This window comes from Atractosteus spatula, chromosome 6 (genome assembly GCF_055471065.1).
Source record: "Atractosteus spatula isolate fAtrSpa1 chromosome 6, fAtrSpa1.hap1, whole genome shotgun sequence".
Lineage (NCBI taxonomy): Eukaryota > Metazoa > Chordata > Actinopteri > Semionotiformes > Lepisosteidae > Atractosteus > Atractosteus spatula.
In genome coordinates this window covers 33,976,610-33,997,320 of record NC_142711.1, presented here as the reverse complement: position 1 = coordinate 33,997,320, position 20,711 = coordinate 33,976,610, and the positions used below count along the sequence as shown (strand labels likewise).

The following is a 20,711-nucleotide window of genomic DNA, read 5'->3' as shown; positions in this document are numbered from 1 at the left end:
GTATATAGCCCATCTATAATGGACATTAGTTGGGTTGTGTAGTGAAAATTTGCTTGTGGGGTTCACTGACATAAGACACAAGATAGAACCCAGGAGGAGGACAGAGATACAAGAACAAAAACCTTCTTGTATTCTGGGATTAACATTGGGATTGCACTACAGACACACAGCCAGGTAATTGAGAATACAGTTACTGTAAGTGTAAGTGATTCTTCTTCTGTTGCTACTTATCAAACCACTTCCACTTGTGAAGCACTGATTTAAAATGTCTTTATTTAATATTTTAATAACTATCAGAATAACCTCCACAAGGGAAACACAATGTTAAATCACTGTAGTTTTCGATCATAAATTAAAGCTAAATAAAAAGAAAATTGATGTAATTTCCATACTTTAAGTGAATTACATTTCAATTACAGTTTTGTAACATTACTATTTAGAGTTAAATTATTAATGGTATTTTGTGTCTGACCAGCTAAAAAACCTCCTTGATTAATTTGTATATGGCAAAGTTGTTGTACTAAAGGTGATGTTTTTTCCTCATTTCCTTTATTAAATAAGTATTAATTATGATGACTTAGACTCCTTTCTCAGATGCTAAACATCTGACTTTTTATCATAATTTGAAATCTCTCTTTTATCTGCACGCTTAAAACAACATTAAGTAAAACAACCATTTTCATATTCTAATTGCACACCATTATCATATTACGCTCTTTTAGTGAAATCAGAATGGTGTTCTACAGTGCTATTATTAAACGTAAACTGTAAACTTAAAAGTAACACTGTGTAAAATGTGATGAAAAACAGAAGGCTCAAACTTTACTTTGAGCACTGTAAATTACTTATTGTATTTAAAGGAAGCCAAGGAGGAGTTGTGAGCTCAAATCCCAAGTGTGACATTACTTTGTACACCTGAGCAAGGTGCTTTACTCACATTGCTTCAGTAAAATGCCCAGCTGTATAAATGGGTAATGTACATATTTCTATTATCCAAGGTGCTTTAGATAAAAACATCACCTAAAATTAAAAAAATAATAATATAGTAATAATACTAAACATAAAGATATGATTAAGAATATAAGAAAGACAGCAGTAGTTTAATGAGTAAGAGAATATAAAATTTCAGCCAGTCATTTCATTAAGGAACCCAGAGTTTGAAAGCTACCTGTTCCTGGTAAGGGTTATAGCAGCCCTGAGCTCATCCAGGAGGCAGGGCAGGAGAGACTGGAACTCTTACTGAAAACAAGAGTTTGAAATGTTTTTTAGGAGTTTAAAGGATACAAGTTTTAACAATTGTTATTGTCCTTGTGGATTGATCAGGATCAGGAGAAGTTCATGCAGTATGTGGTTAATCCATCAATAAATAATTTGAATTAGATAGATATAGTTTAAATGGGCAGACATTTACAGTATTATGACAGATTCTTGGATGCAGTGGTGAGCTGTCTTCTTGAAGAGAAAAGCTTAGCAAAATGTTGTATTGGTGCAACCTTATACAGTACTTAGAGAAAAGAGTGATCATTCATTCCAAGTTCTGGAGTTCAGATTAAAGAGAACAAAAACATTTTGGGGTTTCTACAAAATAATGGAGTGCCTTAATAGTCCACAAAAACAGGAACGATTATTATTATGAAAAGAAATTAATGACAAATTCTAATGATTAAGGTAACTGTTCTAAAGAGTTATGTGTTTGGTGCACAAGAAATTATATACTGTAGGAGGAACTACTCAACATGTTCACCCTTCTAACAATGGGAAGCAGGTGACAGCAGTAAATTCAGGAGCACTTAAAATTAATATATGCTTGATATGAGTAAGTGGAAAAAAGAGACATTTACTGAGTTATTATTTTAACAATACCTGATATTATTGATCTTATTAATCATATACACTTTGTCCAGATAAGGATGATACAGTAAATTGTTACAGAACTATAAAACAAAACAAGTAATTGAGAACACATAATCATATAAAACCCAAAAGTGGTGTCTATAACTTCATCATACACAGCAAAAAGGTGATATGTTTAAACTGGGTTTTAAATGTTTTATAGTGAGAAATATTTCATAAGGCAACCTTTCAGAAGTGCCATCCCCTTATTCACTTCTATTTACTGATTTTCAGCATTTGTAATGTCACTTTTAGCAGCTTTTATTTTATAGCAGCTTCATTAACAAATAAATTAAGATGCAAAGCCTACCATTTAATGTTATCCTTGGTCTTGATGAGTTCTACACTCTTTGGCTCATAGTTTGGTACTTTAAGCAACATACAATACAAGCCATTGAGCATTCAGGCATTAATATGAATTGGTGATCTGTTGCAGCAGACAACTGTGCACTGCAGATCCTTAAAATTTGAGGCCCATGAGTTTTAGTGTTGCTATTTGAGCCAATGAGCCATTTACTGAAACACAGTCATATTCATGGTATTAAAGATGGCTGGTTTGTTTATAAAGGAAAAACAGAAAAGAATTGCTCATAAATAAAATAAATAAAAATTGTTGTCCAGGAAAAATTAATAATAGAAAGATCAAAATGGCTGAATTTCCGATGAAGGCTTGTGTATTCTGAAAGGTTGACAAGTTCCACAAAGTTTTTTATGATGTTGCAAATAGTGACAAATCACAGTGTCATTATATCAATATCTTGAGAATAAATGAAAAGTTCCCTTAGAAAAGTTTGGCCTGCACCCTGCAGATGGAAGATTATAAGAAGTATGCTTTACAAAACTAATAGCTGCATTGATTAGATGGTGGATTTACCATTTTGCTTTTTTATAGCATTGTCCCTTCTCTAATTCTGCAGATCCCAAAAAGAAATGTTGTCCCGCTACATACTTCTCCTGGTTGCACTGAGTGTCACAGCCTATGCAAGTCCTGCACAGAGAGAATGGGCACGTCATGGGGCCTCCATTTTTGCTGACTTGACTCCCCGAGAAATGAGAGCAGTGCAAGATTTTCTTATGTCTTGCCCTGAGCTGCGCCTCTCATCTGCAAAAAGCAAAACCTTGAAGAAAAACAGTATCCTCCTTGTGGAGTTGCATATTCCCAGGAAGAATGAGGTTCTGAAGGCTCTGGACCGTGGTCATGCCAAGCCTGCACGCCAGGCCAGGGTAGTTGTGCAGTTTGGTGACCAGTCAAAACCAAACATCACAGAATACCTCGTTGGGCCCCTACCTTACCCCACTGCCTACACACTCAAAACCTTCAAAAGCAAACGAGCCATTAAATTTGAATCCCGGCCTATCACTTCAGTGGAGTATGAACACATCAATGCTTTGCTGCACAAGATCACCAATAAGGCCCACACACTCCTTCTGGAAAGCACGGGCTTTTCCTTCTACAACTGCAGCAACCGGTGCTTAACCTTCTCAGATATTGCACCACGTGGACTGGATTCAGGGGAAAGGAGGACCTGGATCATGTTGCAGAAATTTGTGGAAGGTTACTTCATCCACCCGATAGGATTTGAGGTCCTCATAAACCATCAGTCACTTGACCCATCTAAGTGGGCTGTTGAAAAGGTGTGGTATAATGGACAGTACTTCAACAGTGTGGAGGAGTTGGTGGAGAGCTATAACAAGAATCGCTTGCAAAAGCTGAAGCTGCCTGAGCATGATGACGAGGACCTGTTTTCCACCTACATCCCTCGAGGCCAGAGCAACACACGTTCCAACATACATGGGCCCAAGCTGGTGGAACCTCAAGGTCCACGCTACCACGTTGATGGGAACTTCGTGGAATATGCAGGCTGGTCCTTTGCATTCAGGGTGCGCTCCTCTGCTGGCCTGCAACTATTCGATTTGCGGTTTAATGGAGAGAGGGTGGCCTATGAGGTCAGCCTACAAGAGGCTATTGCTTTCTATGCAGGGAATACCCCAGCTGCCATGCAGACAAAGTACATCGATGCTGGCTGGGCAATGGGGACATCTGACTATGAACTTGCTCCAGGCATTGACTGCCCTGAAATTGCCACCTTCCTGGACCTGTATCACTTCTATGACACAGACAAGCCTATACGCTACAAAAATGCCCTCTGCATCTTTGAGATGACCACAGGGATGCCCCTGAGAAGACACTTCAACAGCAACTTTCATGGTGGCTACAACTTCTTTGGAGGCCTGGAGAACCATGTGCTCGTGATCAGAACCACCTCTACAGTCTACAATTATGACTATATCTGGGACTTCTATTTCTACCAGAATGGGGTGGTGGAGGCTAGAGTCAGTGCTACTGGGTACATCCATGCCACCTTCTTCACTCCTGAGGGCCTGAATTATGGCACCCGTGTGTACAGCTACGTTCTAGGCAACATGCACACCCACCTCATCAATTATAAGGTCGACTTGGACATAGGAGGTATGTTTATGGTCTAACATTTCTTCATGTTTCCTTAACAGGAAAAATAAAAGACCTTCTGCTGCACCTCAAACTATCTGACAGTGGCAGAATTAAAACAAATATCTTGAACAATCCAAACAAATTCAGTTTTAGCAAGGTTAGCAATTAAAGCTCCACTTTATCTATATTTACATACAGTAATAAGAGTAATAAGAGTTTATTGCCTCTGGAATGGAAAATGGTGTTGTAAAACAGAATCATTAACTAATAAAAACACAGAGGACACGGGAGCGCACTTTTGCATTTGTTGATCAGATCTAGAGCCATGAAACCATTCTTGGTTTTATCTTTTTTGTTTTTTGAGTGAGGATGTTAGTATTTCATCTTAACTTTGCTCCTCATACCACTTGGCACTTTCTGTAATGATTAGGGGTCTCGGAAGTCAAGACTAATGTCTCTTCAAGCTTCTCCACTGCTAGGGCTGCTTTTGCTGGTGCGTATCCTAATCTTAGATCTGTGTAACAATGCTTTTAATTTTCATCCATCACACAGGCTAGCCAGCTCTTGCCCTTTTCAGCTGAAACTACAGTTGCCCCTTCTAGCCTTGAAAAGCACTATTTACTTGCCATTCAATAGAGCTGACTTTTGCATACTGCTTCCTTCTCCTCTCTCTGTACCAGCATGGGAGGATTAAAGACAGAGAAAAACACTTTTGGCCTCGAGTACACATGCATTCACCCCTGTTGTTCTGCAGCAGTTAAACATTATGATTTGGACCGAAGGAAGTTTCACAATGAATCATAATTTTGCTTCTTCCGTTCCACACCCCTGAAATATTGTACTGCAGTGGAATGCCAATGGTTTGATCCTATTGAATCTGTCTCCTTAACCAGGCCGGGAGAACAGCTTCGAGTCTCTCCATGTGAAGTACGAGAACATCACCAACCCCTGGAGCCCTGAGCACACCATTGTGCAATCACGCCTGCACCGCACCCAGCATCGCACCGAGCGCAGCGCCGCGTTCCGCTTCGGCAAGAGATTCCCCCGCTATCTGCACTTCTACAACCCCAACAGGAGCAACAAGTGGGGCCACAAGAAAGGCTATCGCATCCAGTACAACTCTCATGCTCACAGCGTGCTTCCACGAGGCTGGCGCGAAGAGAACGGTGTCAGCTGGTCCAGGTACAGCCGATACAGAACTAGAGGAGGGCTGGTCTTCAGCCCAGAGGCACAGCTAGAGCCCTGTAACCAAGTAAGAGGTCAGAATACTCAGTGTGTCCCACACCCTCAAGTGCAAGCCCTTGCTACTAATTCCTAATTTTGGTAGCATGTTTTGGGATGGCTGGGTAACACATAACATTTTAAACTGTGCTCCCTCAAATCAGTTCCCCTGAAAGAAAAAAACATTCACAGTTCATTTTGCTGGTTTGAGCAGGGGACATAGAGAACCAATTGAGATGAATGAAATGACATGATTTTAAAAATCACGAATACACTTTGTCCATACATACTGTATGTTAACACTAGTGCTATTCTTGTCCCCTACTTTTCTATAAAAGTAAATGAAGAATTAACAAGCTGTCACTCTATACAGTTGACTGAAAGCACCAGTGCAAGTCATTGTGATACAAACATGGGAAAATAGCACATTCTCTGATCAGGGCAATGTCCTTACTGTCCTTCACATGTCATAATCATAAACAAATAATAGTGAATTTGGACTTCAGCAAGATCTGATAATCCTGCCTGCTTCCAAAGTCCAGTTGATTTTTGTCTAATGTGTAAGCAAAAAGAAAAACATTTTATCAAAGCTCCTGGCCTTACTAAAGTGCAGTACCGCATGTTTGGCATGGCTCCAATTTACCAGCATTTTACCAGCATTACGTTCAATTTAAATGTTCTGGCAAATATCAGCACTCTTGGAATTCCTCTGACTGCTGCTTTCTCTATCTGTCTCCATCTCCTTTTTAGAAACTCTTACAGTAAAAGCACTGTGATAATTTTTACCTGGTAGTTTAGAGCTTCTAGTTTGTTTTACTTGAATCTCACATTGATTTGATTTTTAAGCTTTTCTGTGTCCTTTGCTACAGTTTACCATATTTTCAAAATAGTCAAAAACACCTTGTACACTGGTTACTACAATGATGTACAGCAGTATTGCTTTGTGGAGAGCATGATGTGTAATATACAGCAGTTTTGCTTTATGGAGAGCAGCCCTAACCATATCTTCTCTCATTCCTGTGGGATAGGTATCCATTAGCAGTGACCCGGCACAAGGACAGCGAGTTGACTAGCAGCAGCATCTACACTCAGAATGACCCATGGGAGCCTGTGGTTTCCTTCGAGGATTATATCCGCAATAACGAGAATATTGAGAACACGGTAAACTTTACAAACTGAAATCCCGGAAAACACACCCATTGTGGTGGGAATGTGAAGTGAAAATGCAAAGGAAAACTTAGAATTGGTCAGTCTTTTATCACATTAAATACTGATAAATACAATTTCATACTTCCATAATAACATTGTCCTTTTGATACTGAATGTTAATACCTGAAATAAATTCATTAGATGCGTTTTGGTAGATTGATCTTTCAGAGCTGAACAGGACTTTGATCTTGACTTGGCATGCTGAATGGTTTGTTTTCTAACAACACAAAATGAATTATTCAGCTCACCATTACACAGTTGTATTACAATGACTCAGTGATCCGTCCTTCTCTCTCTTCAGGACCTGGTTGCCTGGGTGACAGTGGGCTTCTTGCATATCCCTCATTCGGAGGATATCCCCAACACGGCCACCCCCGGCAATGCAGTGGGTTTCTTCTTGCGTCCCTTTAACTTCTTTGACGAGGACCCATCGCTGGCCTCGCGTAACACCATCATTGTTCGACCACGTGGGAAGAGTGTTGCTGTGCAGCGTTGGACTCCTGAGGTCGTGGGCCACTGCGTTTCTGATAAACCCTTCCATTACAATGGCACCTACCTCAGTGACTGAGTAGCTTCAAGGCATCCAAGGCATGATAGATACCACAATCATCTAACTCAGGGGTTGTCAGGCTTGTTCTCTGGATGGGGAACCCTTTGAAACTCTCATTTTCAATAAAGCCCCTCCCTTAACCTCTAGGCCGATCCAATTACAGAGTATTGTTATTGAATATAGAAAAGGATGATTAAAATTTAAGTCACCCAGAATAATATATGTCAAAGTGGGTCTGGTAACAAAAACAGAAGTGACTAGCGTGTGAGATATTAATTATATCACCTCCAGTTTGGGGGCTAAATTATTTTTCCATGGACCACATGGACTTTGACAAAAGACCCTAGGGTGTTCCTGAAGGTTCTGATTGCTTAAAATGACCCTGGTAAGAGTTTATAAACTGCCGTCGCAATGAGGCTGTGTAAGATTGTTCCATCCCGTCAAAACTGTCGATCAAATCACTGTGTCTGTCTGCTCCTTTCTTCTCATGCAGAATCCTGGACACAAAGTGTTGATCTGACTTAAGCAGTTAATTTTTTGCAAACTTTAAATATATAGATTGCAACAGTGTTTTTCATAAAAAAGAAGCTTGAATAAAATAGGCATTAAGTCTTTGGTTGGGAATGCAGTATGTGGTTTTGTGGTTTTAGGATGTACTGTATGTGCCTGTAAAATACTGAAAAAGCATTACATTTAATTTAAGAATTCTGCCGATGTTACCGTACTTAAAAGGAAATTAGAAAGCACTTATAAATACTGTTAAATACTGTAATTTTTCTGCCTCATAGCCTGGATTTATGAATAGCAAAAACTGTGCTGTTTTTTCATCCATCCAGTTTCAAATCTTTTTATACTGGTGTCACAGGAACAGCATAAACATGTGAGATAGAGTGTATATCATACACATACAGTATAATGCCAAACAGCACATAAACAACAAAAAAGGCTACAGAGGGAGAGACCTTGTTATCTGACTATATCTGTCTTTGTATAGAGGTTACAAACCCAGGAAAGTCTGTGACCCCCAAGTACAATCTATGTGTATATTAAACATCAGACAGGAATGTTGTAACTAATCCTGTACTTAATATTCTGTCTCTTGTCATATGTACTATAGTTCTTTCCATTTCCTTGGTTATACTGTGGATCCTGAAAAGTGAACATTATATCTTGGCATGAAAAACATTTTAATTTCAAAATTAATCAATAAACTTTCTTATTAATACCTGATATGCCTTTATTTTGTGTTTATTCTAAATAAATGGAATGCTCATGTCTAAAGCCTGATAAAACAAGAGTATTATTAAGTCCTAAACAGTCTAAGCAGCACAACGAAGAAATGAAATATATATAAAACTTTTTTTCAAAAAGGTACTCAAAAACAGAATGAGCTGTTTTGAACAAGGACATACAGTATATTGAACAAATCCAGCAATCAATTGTCTGGGTAGGTTGGTGTAGTGATGTGATTCTTTTGAATTTACTAGAACTATTAGAAATTGAAACAGTAAATTGCCAAAATGCTTTTACAGCTGCTAGGGCAAATTAGACAAAATAGTGGAAAATAAAAAGCAATCTGCTCATGTTTTAAAAGCATAGCATACACCATTTTTTTATACATACCAAATGTACAATGCATAACAAAAACAATTATAAATTACATAGTATGTGAATCAATCTGTCTTCATAGTAGTGGCCAATCATTCACTGAGGGATTACATCGATTTTAAATATCAGATTTAAAACACAGCATATCTCAGACACAATTCCTAAGGCTTGAAAAGAGGAAATCGTGTGTGCCTAGGATATTGTCTGTTCAGGGCAACAGAAAGAGATTTTTAATACTCTTAACACTTCAACAATCTAATCACAGTAATAAACCTTGCCTCTACAGTGGAAAAGTTGTTATCTCTATCCAAGTGCGGATCAAATTTCAGATTATTTTCCAGGGATGACAATTACTTGATTCAGTAATTGTGAGTTAATTTTCAAACCAGTACAACATTTAGAGAGAAATATCTTTATAAACAAATGTTTGAAAAGCATATTGCTGACTTCAAAACTAAGCTAGCCATTTTTAGCTACTTTAATAGATTTTTGTCAGCCATCCTGTTTCACCAAGCAAATAATGATTCACACATTTTAAGTGTGTTAGTTCTAAACTGTCCGTTTTAAGATTAGGTGGTTTCCAAGAAAATTTGAAACCTTGGCATTGCACAAAGTTTACAGGGAAACATTTTCCCTAATTTTGAAATACAGTATATTGATCCAGAGATGAAGTCAGAGTTTACATTTGATTGCCAAAATTGATTGCCCTAGAGTGGTAGTATTTATGTTTTCATTGAACAAATCATTTCTCAGCAGAAACAATTTGCAGTTGGAGAAGAATTGTTTTAATTGACCAAATGGGTTTTTATTAGATACAATTTGAGATGCATGTTTATCAGATATGAAGAGGCACATCAAATTATTGTAGCAGCTGGGCAAATTTGAAGTGTGTGTTTTTGGTAGCATCTGATTTTCAATAGCTTTACCAGGTTCCAATACTGTATGCAAGAGCATGTATTTTTACCCTGGATCTGGACTCTGTCTAGAGTGATGTCTTGCCAAGTCTGGGTTTTATCAATCTGGCAAAGTCTGAAATTTCACATACATTTTTTTTAATGTTAATATTACTGTAGGCTTGCCAAATAAGGAATCCTTTCACACGAAATTTTCTAAGAGCTGTTTATAAATGCAAGGAAAACTAGAACCTAATTACAAACATCAGAACTATGTTTGAGTCCGATTATTAAAAAAAAGTACTGTATGTGAGTTGAATTATCAAACACACCTATTAAAGCTAAATAAAATATTGCGTGCAGATTACATAAAAATGTGTAAAGTGTGAGAAAGCTACTGTTTCAATCCAAACCTATTGACATACCTGCAAAAGGGTTTGGCATTCTGATGTAATATCCACATGGTTTCATCTTGTGCATTATTTTCTTAAATGTATGTTATGTTACATGTTTCTAAGTGTCACCATGTTAAATTGTAACATGTCTGAACATGTTCTACCTCTTTTGGTAAAGCACAGCTCTGGTAGCAGGGCAGAAGTAATTGCTTTCATTACCACATGATTTAGGTTCCAGTTCTATAAGGTTAATCCTTTTTACAGACTCTAATTAAAATACAGTAGTGTAGATAAAACAGAAGATATTCTGTAAACTAAGTGACTCTACGTCTCCCTTCCTCCTTAGTGGTTATTTACTATTTACTATTTACTATTTACTATTTACTATTTACTATTTTCTCCTTACTTCAAACTGGTAGTGTCACAGTTTTGTTATCAACATCCCCTACAATGCAATTTTTTTACAGTAAAGCTAATAGATAAACACCAAAACAATTAAAATGTATTTCTTATACGTGGTTACCAGAACACTAAGCACCTATTTCCTTAATCACAGTTAATAAAGCAAAATGTATTATTATCACTTAAAGAGACTCTTCAATGGGGACTTCCACTTCTATGTCACTCATAGACATTAAAATTACAAATAAACTTCCCTGCCAATAATGATGTGATTGTATTTTGTGTTTGATATTTTTCCTAAAATATCTGTTAGCTGAAATACCAGGATGTCCTGGTAATTAGTTCTCATCTGGTCTGAATAATTGCATGTTTGGGAGGGAGAGAGGGAACCTGGTGTCCTCCAGACCAGAAGCTGGCAATATACGTAGAAGACGACTGGCAGCTGTTCAGTTGCTATGTCTTTGAACCCTGAGCAGGGTTTTGTCCCATGATGTACTGTAGGTAGATGTAATTTAGCTGCAATTTAAATATACGAGACAGTGCAATTTGTAAGTCTATTTATCTTCCCTGTCTGCTGCTTCCATTAATTATCTGCAACAGGTATGCTCATGTTTTGTTTGTTTTATTATTTTATTTAATAAGGTCTGCACCAAACACCTGTTTGTTAGCAGTTGAATTGTCCCTCTCAAGAAGTATGGGTGGATTTTTGTGGCTTTTCTCCAGAAGTTCTTTAGAACTCCTATGTTTCAGGAGACATTTTTTCTTGTGCAATAGAACATTCCACTCTAAAGGAAAGCAGCTCATATATTTCCCTAAAAACACCTCATTCAAAACATCACAATGGCCTTTCATTATTGTCTTTCTTCACACGTCTAATGTTGAGGTAACAATACAAACTGACTTTTCAGGAATGAAAGGATTTTCTTATCTTATGAGACAGCCCCACTGTTGTACTGTATATGTTCAGGAGTGGCACAAAGTGGATGTCCAAGTGACCTCAGAGTCTTTTGTGGCATTTATTCTTGTTCTCTGATGAATTTTGTGATTTTATTGGCCTGCACTGTATGTTTGATTTGCTGGTAATGTACATTTCATGGTCGTGCAGGATAAAGGTTTACTATAGCTACTTTGAATCAAACATGGCTCTTAAATTAATAATTTATGAGGACATGGAAAAGATCCACATTTGAGTCGATAAGTAGATCAACTAATTTCACAGCTTAATTTGTAAAAAAAAACTGGAGGGCCTAGCAGCTAAGAGTTGAGTTTGTCCTCCAAGAGAACTTTGCTTTATTCAAGGTCCGAGTTTTCTATCAGCTAGTGCTGCCTACCCAGAGCAACAGGAAGGTTTCGGGGAGGCTGTTTGGCTTTTGTTACCCAGGGTAACTCAGTGGGTGAATCCTGGATGGTGTGCTTGGAGCTCCTGAAAGAAGACAGCTGTTTGCTCAATCTTCTTTCACTGGACTGGAGTGAAAAGATTCCCACTGGGCTGAAGCCACCGGGAGCAGGATACAAGCTGATCCGAGTGTCCTGTTTCTTATAGTATTAATTAAATCCTCAGCATGGATTATGACCTAAAGCTTTATTTCCACACTTATGTGGTGAATACAAAGGTAACCTTGATATGAGAAACGAGAATCTACTGTATGATGCTCAGTTTTCAAACAAGCACTCTTAGAACAAAATAAATCGGTATAAGAAAAGAGTTTACATCATTTGACCTGCTGAAAAAACTAATCCAATTGAGCTGTGAATATCAGAGAACATCCACAAAGAGAAAAAAACTTACTATTAAAAGGCTTTCCCATACATCCCAAACATTAGCACTTGAAACCCCTGGCTGTGTGATTAAGGAGAAAGTAATATAGCGGAGGGGTTTGTTCCTGCTCTTTTTTATTTTTGGACATCTTTTGTCTTTAAAGAATTTGTTATTAAACAATTGCTTGATGATAGCAATTCCAGTAACAAATTCATGATTAGATCACTTTGGCTTTATGGTATTTTTGCTAAAACTGTAGAGTTGTTGTATGGTTGCTACAAACTGCATTTGGGTTTTGTTCTTCTAATTGATCAACCTGCGATCATAACCTTCAGTGGAAAGGTGACAAAACACAAACATAATATGACTGCTTTCTGAATCCAAAATTCCAGGGGTTTCATTACAGACTAGGTTGCTTGCTCTGAATCAATGAAAAATCTAAATTGATTGTTTCTTTACTGTATGGTGCTGATCAGTCCAAGCTCTCAGCAATGTACTGTACTCATGTCACATTTCTGTGGTGATGATAACTAACAGAATTAGTATTGTGCAGAATTAGTAGTTGTTACCGTATTAAATATAATTTGCTTAGCTTTAGTATTACTACCAGTACTTGATGAAAAATGACTTGTAAGCTATCTGTTTGGAAGCTATACAGTAGTTTTTTTTTTCTTGTTATATCTTCTTTGCTGGAGCTCAGGAGGACAATACAATAGATCAATCCCTGATTTTGCACAGTTACTAGCTTCATTGAATCCACTATAAAGAAAGGTAGCACAATGGTTTTGAAGCCAAAATTGTCATGATCCCTTTAATAAGTCTTGACTAAAATTCTTCTTTTAATCCATCCTGATTTTCAACTTCCCTCAGGACCCTTCAGGACCACAGCTGAAGCCAGTGACCCTGGAATAGGAGCTGTGTGAGCTCAGTACCTGGGATAGAGAAACTCATCCTTTTCATTCCAGTGGGGATTAATTACTTTACTTCTGAGAAAGAATTGCTGGTAGTGAAAGACATTTTCAAGTGATGGCACTCATTGGTGTCATCATTACAGCAGCAGGTTTTAATTATTTGCAAAGCTCTCATGTAGACAGTCTACTGCCATTAAATGCACTCCCTGCTGTACGCTATGATTCTATCAATAATGTTGTCATTGTATTACATTAGTAATATTTTCTGTATTCTTATATACGCAGTATATATATATTCTGAACAATAATTATACGTTTCGTCTGAAAAAAATCACATACTGTATAACTGAGGGTATCATCTACAGCTGAGGAGTTCAGTCCTGGTCCTAAATGTGTCCGTCCTAAATGGACTGGCGTGTCTGTGGGTTTTGTAGGTGTCTTTATGCAACAACATCTGAAAACCTGTTTAATTTGTCCAATTAACTCACTATCCAGCTGGTTTACTGTAGCTTTTTTAGATCTGGCCTTGAATTAAAACCTGCTGACACACTGACCCTCCAGGACCAGGGCAGAATACTGTATGTCTGATCTACAGTGCCGGTACTATATTCAGTGATATTTTTGTATGACAGTAGAAGACTTATAGTGATTTTTTTCTCTTGCAATATTTTTACTTGTTTTCAACTCATATAGGGCAGCATAGCATAGACAATAAGTGTCTGGACTCAGGAATTGTGGGGTGTGGGTTCAACACCCTGCTTTGCCCGTTGCTCTTGTATTCTTCAGTGAGATACTTTAAGCAATGGGTAACAGCATGGGTAAAAGCTTCAATGGGTAACAGCATGGCAGGAGGTATACCCGACACTGGTGTCCTGTTTGGGATAAACATGTGCTCTCAAGTCCACTTAATGCCACTGAAACCACTCTGGCAAATACACTGCTGTGGCTTGCATTTTGAAATTACACCTGCTGTACTCCTTGTAAACAATTTAACATGTACTGTAGCACAAAAAATTATCAACATTCATGCCACCTGATATACCACAATCTGATACACTGTAGGTCCTAGCAATAATACTCGCTGCTTGTCAATAATCTCAGATTTTGATCAATTACCTTTATTTCAAGAGACAGACAAACAACGGGTGCAAAGGCAGGATACTCCCTGGATGGAACACCAGTCCATTGGAGGCTGCACACAGACACAGACACACACTCACACCTGGGTCCTTTTTCCAAGACGTCTATTAACCAACCAGCACAGTATGCCTTTTGACTGTGGGAGGAAATTAGAGCACCCAGAGAAAACCCACACAAACATTGGGAGACCATACAGACACCACACAGATGGCACCCCAGGTCCAGAATTAAACCAAGGACTCTAGAGCTGTGAGGTGGCAATGATAACCACTGTGTCACCCTAGAAGTTACAACATTTCCTAAAAATATGGAATTCAAAATACAGTACAGTATGTGAATTTGTGGAAACACCTTTAGCATTTCTTAATGATCTCATTATTTTGGATAAGGTCTCTACCAGCTTTGCACAGTGGAATGATAGAATGTTGTACTTTGTACCTACACAAATTCCTTCAGCTCTGACAGGTTTGTTGAGAATAAGTGATACCTTGCATTCTTCAAGTCTAAACCTACATTTTCTATTCAATTCAGGACTTTGACTAGGCCCCTGCAGAACATTCTGTTCTTGCCAAACCACTACAGTGTGGCTATAGCCTTGTGCTTTGGATCATTATAGTACTGAAATGTACTGTAAATGTTCAATTCAGTCTTATTTTCTTTGGTGACTCCAGCAGGTTTTCTTTTGGGATTCAGATGTATTTTTGTCAGTTTTAATTTGGTTCCAGTTGCTTCTTATCTCTACTTAGTCCCTACTAGTGAGATGCATCCCTGTAACATGATGCTGCAACCACCTTGCTTGGTGTGTTGTGATGGACTTGTAAAAACTCTTTCTTTTAGTCCAAAAAGTTCAAATTTTTGTCTTGTAACAGGTTTAATAGTCTGACTTAATTCTACAGTAATTGGCATGCAAGATTCAAGATTTTTGTTCATCAACTTTTATTCCTACAGGGTCATGATTGTGAGCTTAGATGACAACAAAATGTTGGAAACTCTGGAGGGTGGTGAATAATTTTTCAAGGCACTGTATATACCGTGTCCTCCATATGTATTGGGACAGTATAGATAAAATTGTAATTTTTGCTGTATACTTATGCTCATTTGAATTGGGGGAATTGAACACAAAACAAACTATTATACTAAAATAGTACAACATACAAGCACAGAAATACTGAGGAAGATGACATTCTGTATTTCTGCATTTGTACTTTTCATCTCAAATCCAAGTTTCTTGAGTATACAGCAAAAAGAGCAATTTTGATTTTACTATTCCAATACTTATGGAGGGCACTGTACTGTATATCCATAAATAGAGTACGGCATAACCAGTACTAGAGAAGCCCGACAGCACTCTTTTTCTTTACAGTTTTCTTAAAGAAATGTGAAATCAATCATTCCACTAGTCTATTTTCACTTACAAGGCCAGCAGGCTGTTCTCAATATTATACAATTCTCTGCTCACAGACAGCATTAGTAGGAGCTTTGAGAAGTTCCACACAGTGAACCAACTAAGAAGAAAGCAACAAGAATATACACTCCTGGTCACTGCTGGGGCCGTGTGTATCATTCTTGGGGTGCTATCTGTCCAACATTCCACTGGGGACTCCAGTTTCCTCCCATAGTCCAAAAACATAGGTTAATTGGATCCTGTACAAATTAGCCCTAGGTGTGAGTATGTGAGTATGTGCCTTGCACTGGACTGGCATTCTGTCTGGGTGTACCGTGCTCATGCCCGACCCTGAATTGGATGAAAAGGTTAGGAAATGGATTGATAGGTAGATAAAATCTAACAATATAATCTACATCTAAATCTAATCTAAAGGTCTGATGTTCATTTCACCTTTAGATCCTCTATAAGTAGCATCAAAAATGGTTAATTAAAGGATTGTTTCAGTTGTGCTATTTTAATTCCATTTAGTGTAATTGAATGCTTAAAACACATTTTAAGTCTTCCACAATATGAACTAGGTTCTCCCTGCAGCTAGGTTGATGCAGTACTTTACAGGGCAAGAAGATTGGAATGCCTTGGTTTTAGCCTTGACAACCTGGGAAACAGCAGGATATGAGGCTAAGCTTATGTCCGGTTCCCAGTGACTTCAGCTCTGCAGGAATCCTGTCACTCTCATCTTGTAAAAAAAACTTAACCAAATAGCTGCCAACATCCACCTCATTCAGCAGCAAGGATTTGCAAAACCTGGTGGCCCAGAGAATCAACATTAACTAATTGAGATTAGTGAAACTCCCAAAGACCTCCTGCTGCTCTTCTTACCCGGAGACCCGGGAAGTTGTTCCACCATGAGTGCGTGACAGCCTGGGAGCAAGGAAGAGAGGTAAACAGGTGGCTCCCAGCCTATCAAGTCTCAATCCATCAACACTGCCTGCCGTCTCCACACTGTGCACACAGTGACATGGAATTCCACAGGATGCTGTGCAAGCATTCCAACAAAGTGCTTGCCATTTAGCTTGATGAGAATTCTGAATCAATAAGCACTAGGAGCAAAATGAGCAGAATGAATGGAAAGAGATATATTTTTTTCAAAAAATAATATTTTTAGTACAGGGACAGAATAGTTTACATATCACCACTTTACATTATAAGCAAAACAAAATCAATTGAACTAGAAGGAAGATTAGCAAAAAAGATATACAATACAGTATGAAAATGTGATCCATTGTTTCAAACCGATCTGTATTTTCCTACAGATCCTTAACATAATGTACCATTCCCAATACTTACCATTGGGACTTACCATTCTCTCAAGTCTCTTCATGATGACAATCCTTAAAACGACTTCTATAGAATTACAATGCATTGATTCATCATGGAAACTCCCAAGCACAAAACAATTCAAAGTCATAGGCAGGAAGTAAAATGTTATGCGGTTGAATATGAAGTTCCTTTGCTAGCGTTCTCCCATCATTTTCATGGCTGAAGGGTTTGTAACACTGAGGATGTCAATACCTCTATAAGCTTTGAGGATAACAGTCATCTCCATGATTATATTATTCATGCCTTGCAGTTACCTTCACTCCCCAGGGTTCAGAGACTGCTCATACTCCCATGTGCCCCCTAGTGGTGAACCGGCTACCACTGGACATATTTACTGTACAACATCTCACCACTGCTTGGTGCCTCCTCAAAATTAGTCTTTTTAGAATGCAGTGGTAGCTGATGGCCTTGCCATCTGTTAATTATTTTGTACTGATCTCACATATAACACGGTCTTCTAAACATTAATGCTGTTATCAATATTTTTGTCTGAACACAAAACACCATGTGGTGAAACAATATTGCTGGATATGACCTCAAAAGATAATGTAGTGTGTCCTCTTGGTGAATTTAATCTACTAGAGCTGGTAGACTTATTGGAACTACACTGGTGTTGTGTAATACCTCCTCTGCCAGCTCTGTTGGTACCCTAAGTGAAAGCATGGATTAAAAAAAAAATGTACGTGTCTTAAGTAGTTCTGATGCACAATTCCTGTAGTTACAGTTAAAATAGTACAGCCATATTAATTTAACACAGTAAAAAATCCTTCCATCTGTTTTCTAACTGCTTTATATAATACAGGATCTCAGTGGAGCCTATCCCAGCAAGCAATGTGAAGAAAGCAGGATACACTGTGGACAGGATGCCAGGCAAATGCAGGGCAGGCACAGACACACATGTGAAAGTGGGGAGGACACAACTTCATGCACATAGAATCCCAGTTCTGGAATCGAGCCCATGGCACCAGTGCTGCTAAGATGAAAATCTCATTTTAAACATAATTCCTGCTGCATATATAAAACCAAAGACTTACTGTACCTCTATAAGGCAATATGCCTCTCAGTGGAGAGGGTAGTTATTACCTATTCCCCCCAGCTGTATGGTCAACATACAGTATGTCTTATCAGATAGACAAGTTGAAGTTACCATAGCGTCCATACAAGAGAATATTTATCTTTTTCAGTCCCTTCCAGCAGTGGGTTTTCTGTACAAAGACACACTTGTCTGCAACAGGAATTGTCAGACAATATGAATTCTGAAGTGAACATAAAGATTGTTCAGTTGCAGGTGAGAAAATTTAAACTTTGAAAGATGCCAGGTTTTCTTAATCTGTTTTTTTTCCACTTAAATGGGCAGCAAAAATAAAGGTTGGGGACAATTATCCACCTTCTGAAATGTGGAAAGGGATTGTCTATAGTATGCATAGTCTGTAACAAAAAGAATTCTGTTTTTTTTTTCCAAAGCTACTGCTCAGAACTGTAGTCACTTTAGACCCTTACATTGCTTAAAATTTATTGTAGTTTTTGGGTTTAATATTTTATTTAGTTGATGCTTTTATCCAATTTTGCACTCATTTATGCAGCCAGACATATGACTGGACAATTTGACTTACAGTAAGTACAGTACTTTACTCAAGGGTAAAAGAGCAGTGCCCTACCGGGATACACAATGATACTAAAGCCCTAAATTTCTTAAGCAGAGAGAAGGTGTATGAGAAAGAGGCAAGATGTTCTACATTGATAAGATACATTGTCCTGTACCAATAAACTAGTGCAGTTTGTATCTCATTATGCTTTTAAGAAAAGGATGTTTGAGATTCAAATGGTACAGGGATGTTTTTAAAGGAAATAAATGTTTTGTCTCAGGTCACATCTTGGAATTGTCCAATGGAGAACATCCTCTCTTCATCTTGTGCCACCACCCTGGGAGATCTATAAATAGAGGTGCACCTGTCCAGGCTGCTTGTTGAAGTAGCAGTACAACTACCTGTAGGATGACTTTCACAAGTGTTCAGTTCAGCTTGAGCACGAGTTGTGTGTTTCATTAATAAAAACGTAACCCAAACTAAAACTTACCCTAATCTGCTTTGATTAAAACATTAAGACTGAATGCTGATTGTATGTAATTTAGAAATCAGGAATAATTCAAACTTGCAGCAGATGCAATATATGCAATATCTCCACTTATTGACATAGTTTCATTATCACACAGTTTTGTAATACCTTATATTCACTTTCCATTTTACCTTGTTAGATTTTAATAGTATTAATCAAATAATATATTCATATCACTACTAGAATCTACATACAGTACACCATTCCAATGATCAATAATGAGTAGCTTGTGCCCCCTTGTGGTGGGAATATTTACACTTTTCAAATATTGAAATATCAAAAATATATTTTTAGTCTAGTTTAGTGGAATTATGATGAAAAATATTACTCCTTCTAACTTTACAAAGAAAATAAAAATATTCATGTTATACTTAACCTGACATCACTTATTGAGATGGTCTTTTGAGAGGTCAAATCAGAAAAAAACTGCAGTATTGTACAGTATAATACACTTTATATACAGCAGAAAGATTGCAGAAGGTATTGTCACAGATAAACTCAATGATCTAAAAACTGTCATTTCTTAACACAATTCCAAACCTCATAGGTGTAAAAGCAGAACCTAGTATAAGTGTCTGTTATATTGCAAGAGCAATAAGTTAATAATTTGTACTCCTTATTTTTTTCTGTGACATGATTTATTTGATCTCTGAAAAGACTTTCATGTTATGTCATGTTTATAACAAAATGCACCCATACACCCATATATACATTGACTTTAGTACTATGCATATTAAACTGTTGTAAAAACGCATAGTAACATAAAAAAATAGTTTTTGGTATAACATATTAACAAATTCATGCATTATTCATCACACTTTTATTTACATTTAACACTTTTATTGTACATTTAAAATGTACAATGTCACCAACAAAATCAATCAATATTCTGATATTGATTTACATTTGATTTAAGGTATTATGATCTAAAATTATAATATATCTGCTAAAAAGAAACACCTACCTCATCATTTGAAAGAAAGACTTCATATACTCAGCAACAGTTTTACCTGTTGAGGAATCACAGGTTTGTCAGACCCTTTAGGATTTTTTGCAGAATGTTAATAGAATTTCAGAATCCTGTTTAGTCACATCTAAAGAGTTCCACTAGAAATGTGTCTATACCATGCATAATGGGGTTATAGGAGAGATAATGGTTTAACACAATCACAGACAATCAAGTGAAGAGCACCATTTTGTGTTATGGAAGATAGCCTGTGATCAAATGATAAATTACTGAAAAACAATAACATTTTACAATGTAAAATACAGTATAAAACTCTTAGGACTGGACTATGGTTATTTATAGAGACGTAATCCCCATTTATATAGCATACTGATGTAAAACTAAAACAGTCTACATTTTAAGTTTTACGTTTGAAACAATGAGAAAACA

At 37.4% G+C, this 20,711-nt stretch overlaps 1 protein-coding gene across 2 annotated transcripts; it reads left to right on the top strand.

Moving 5' to 3' along the window:
* On the top strand, positions 1–8,555 carry aoc1 (amine oxidase copper containing 1). Of its 2 annotated transcripts, none has more exons than XM_088918104.1 (5): positions 1–195; positions 2,811–4,363; positions 5,239–5,527; positions 6,595–6,727; positions 7,077–8,555. In XM_088918104.1, exons 2-5 carry the CDS (start codon positions 2,824–2,826, stop codon positions 7,341–7,343), a joined length of 2,229 nt encoding a protein of 742 aa, XP_088774230.1. In that variant the 5' UTR covers positions 1–195; positions 2,811–2,823; the 3' UTR covers positions 7,344–8,555. The 2 variants fall into 2 exon arrangements, with proteins under 2 accessions (XP_088774230.1, XP_088774229.1); XM_088918103.1 differs by having other exon boundaries at positions 2–174.
* The last annotated feature ends 12,156 nt before the right edge of the window (positions 8,556–20,711 follow it).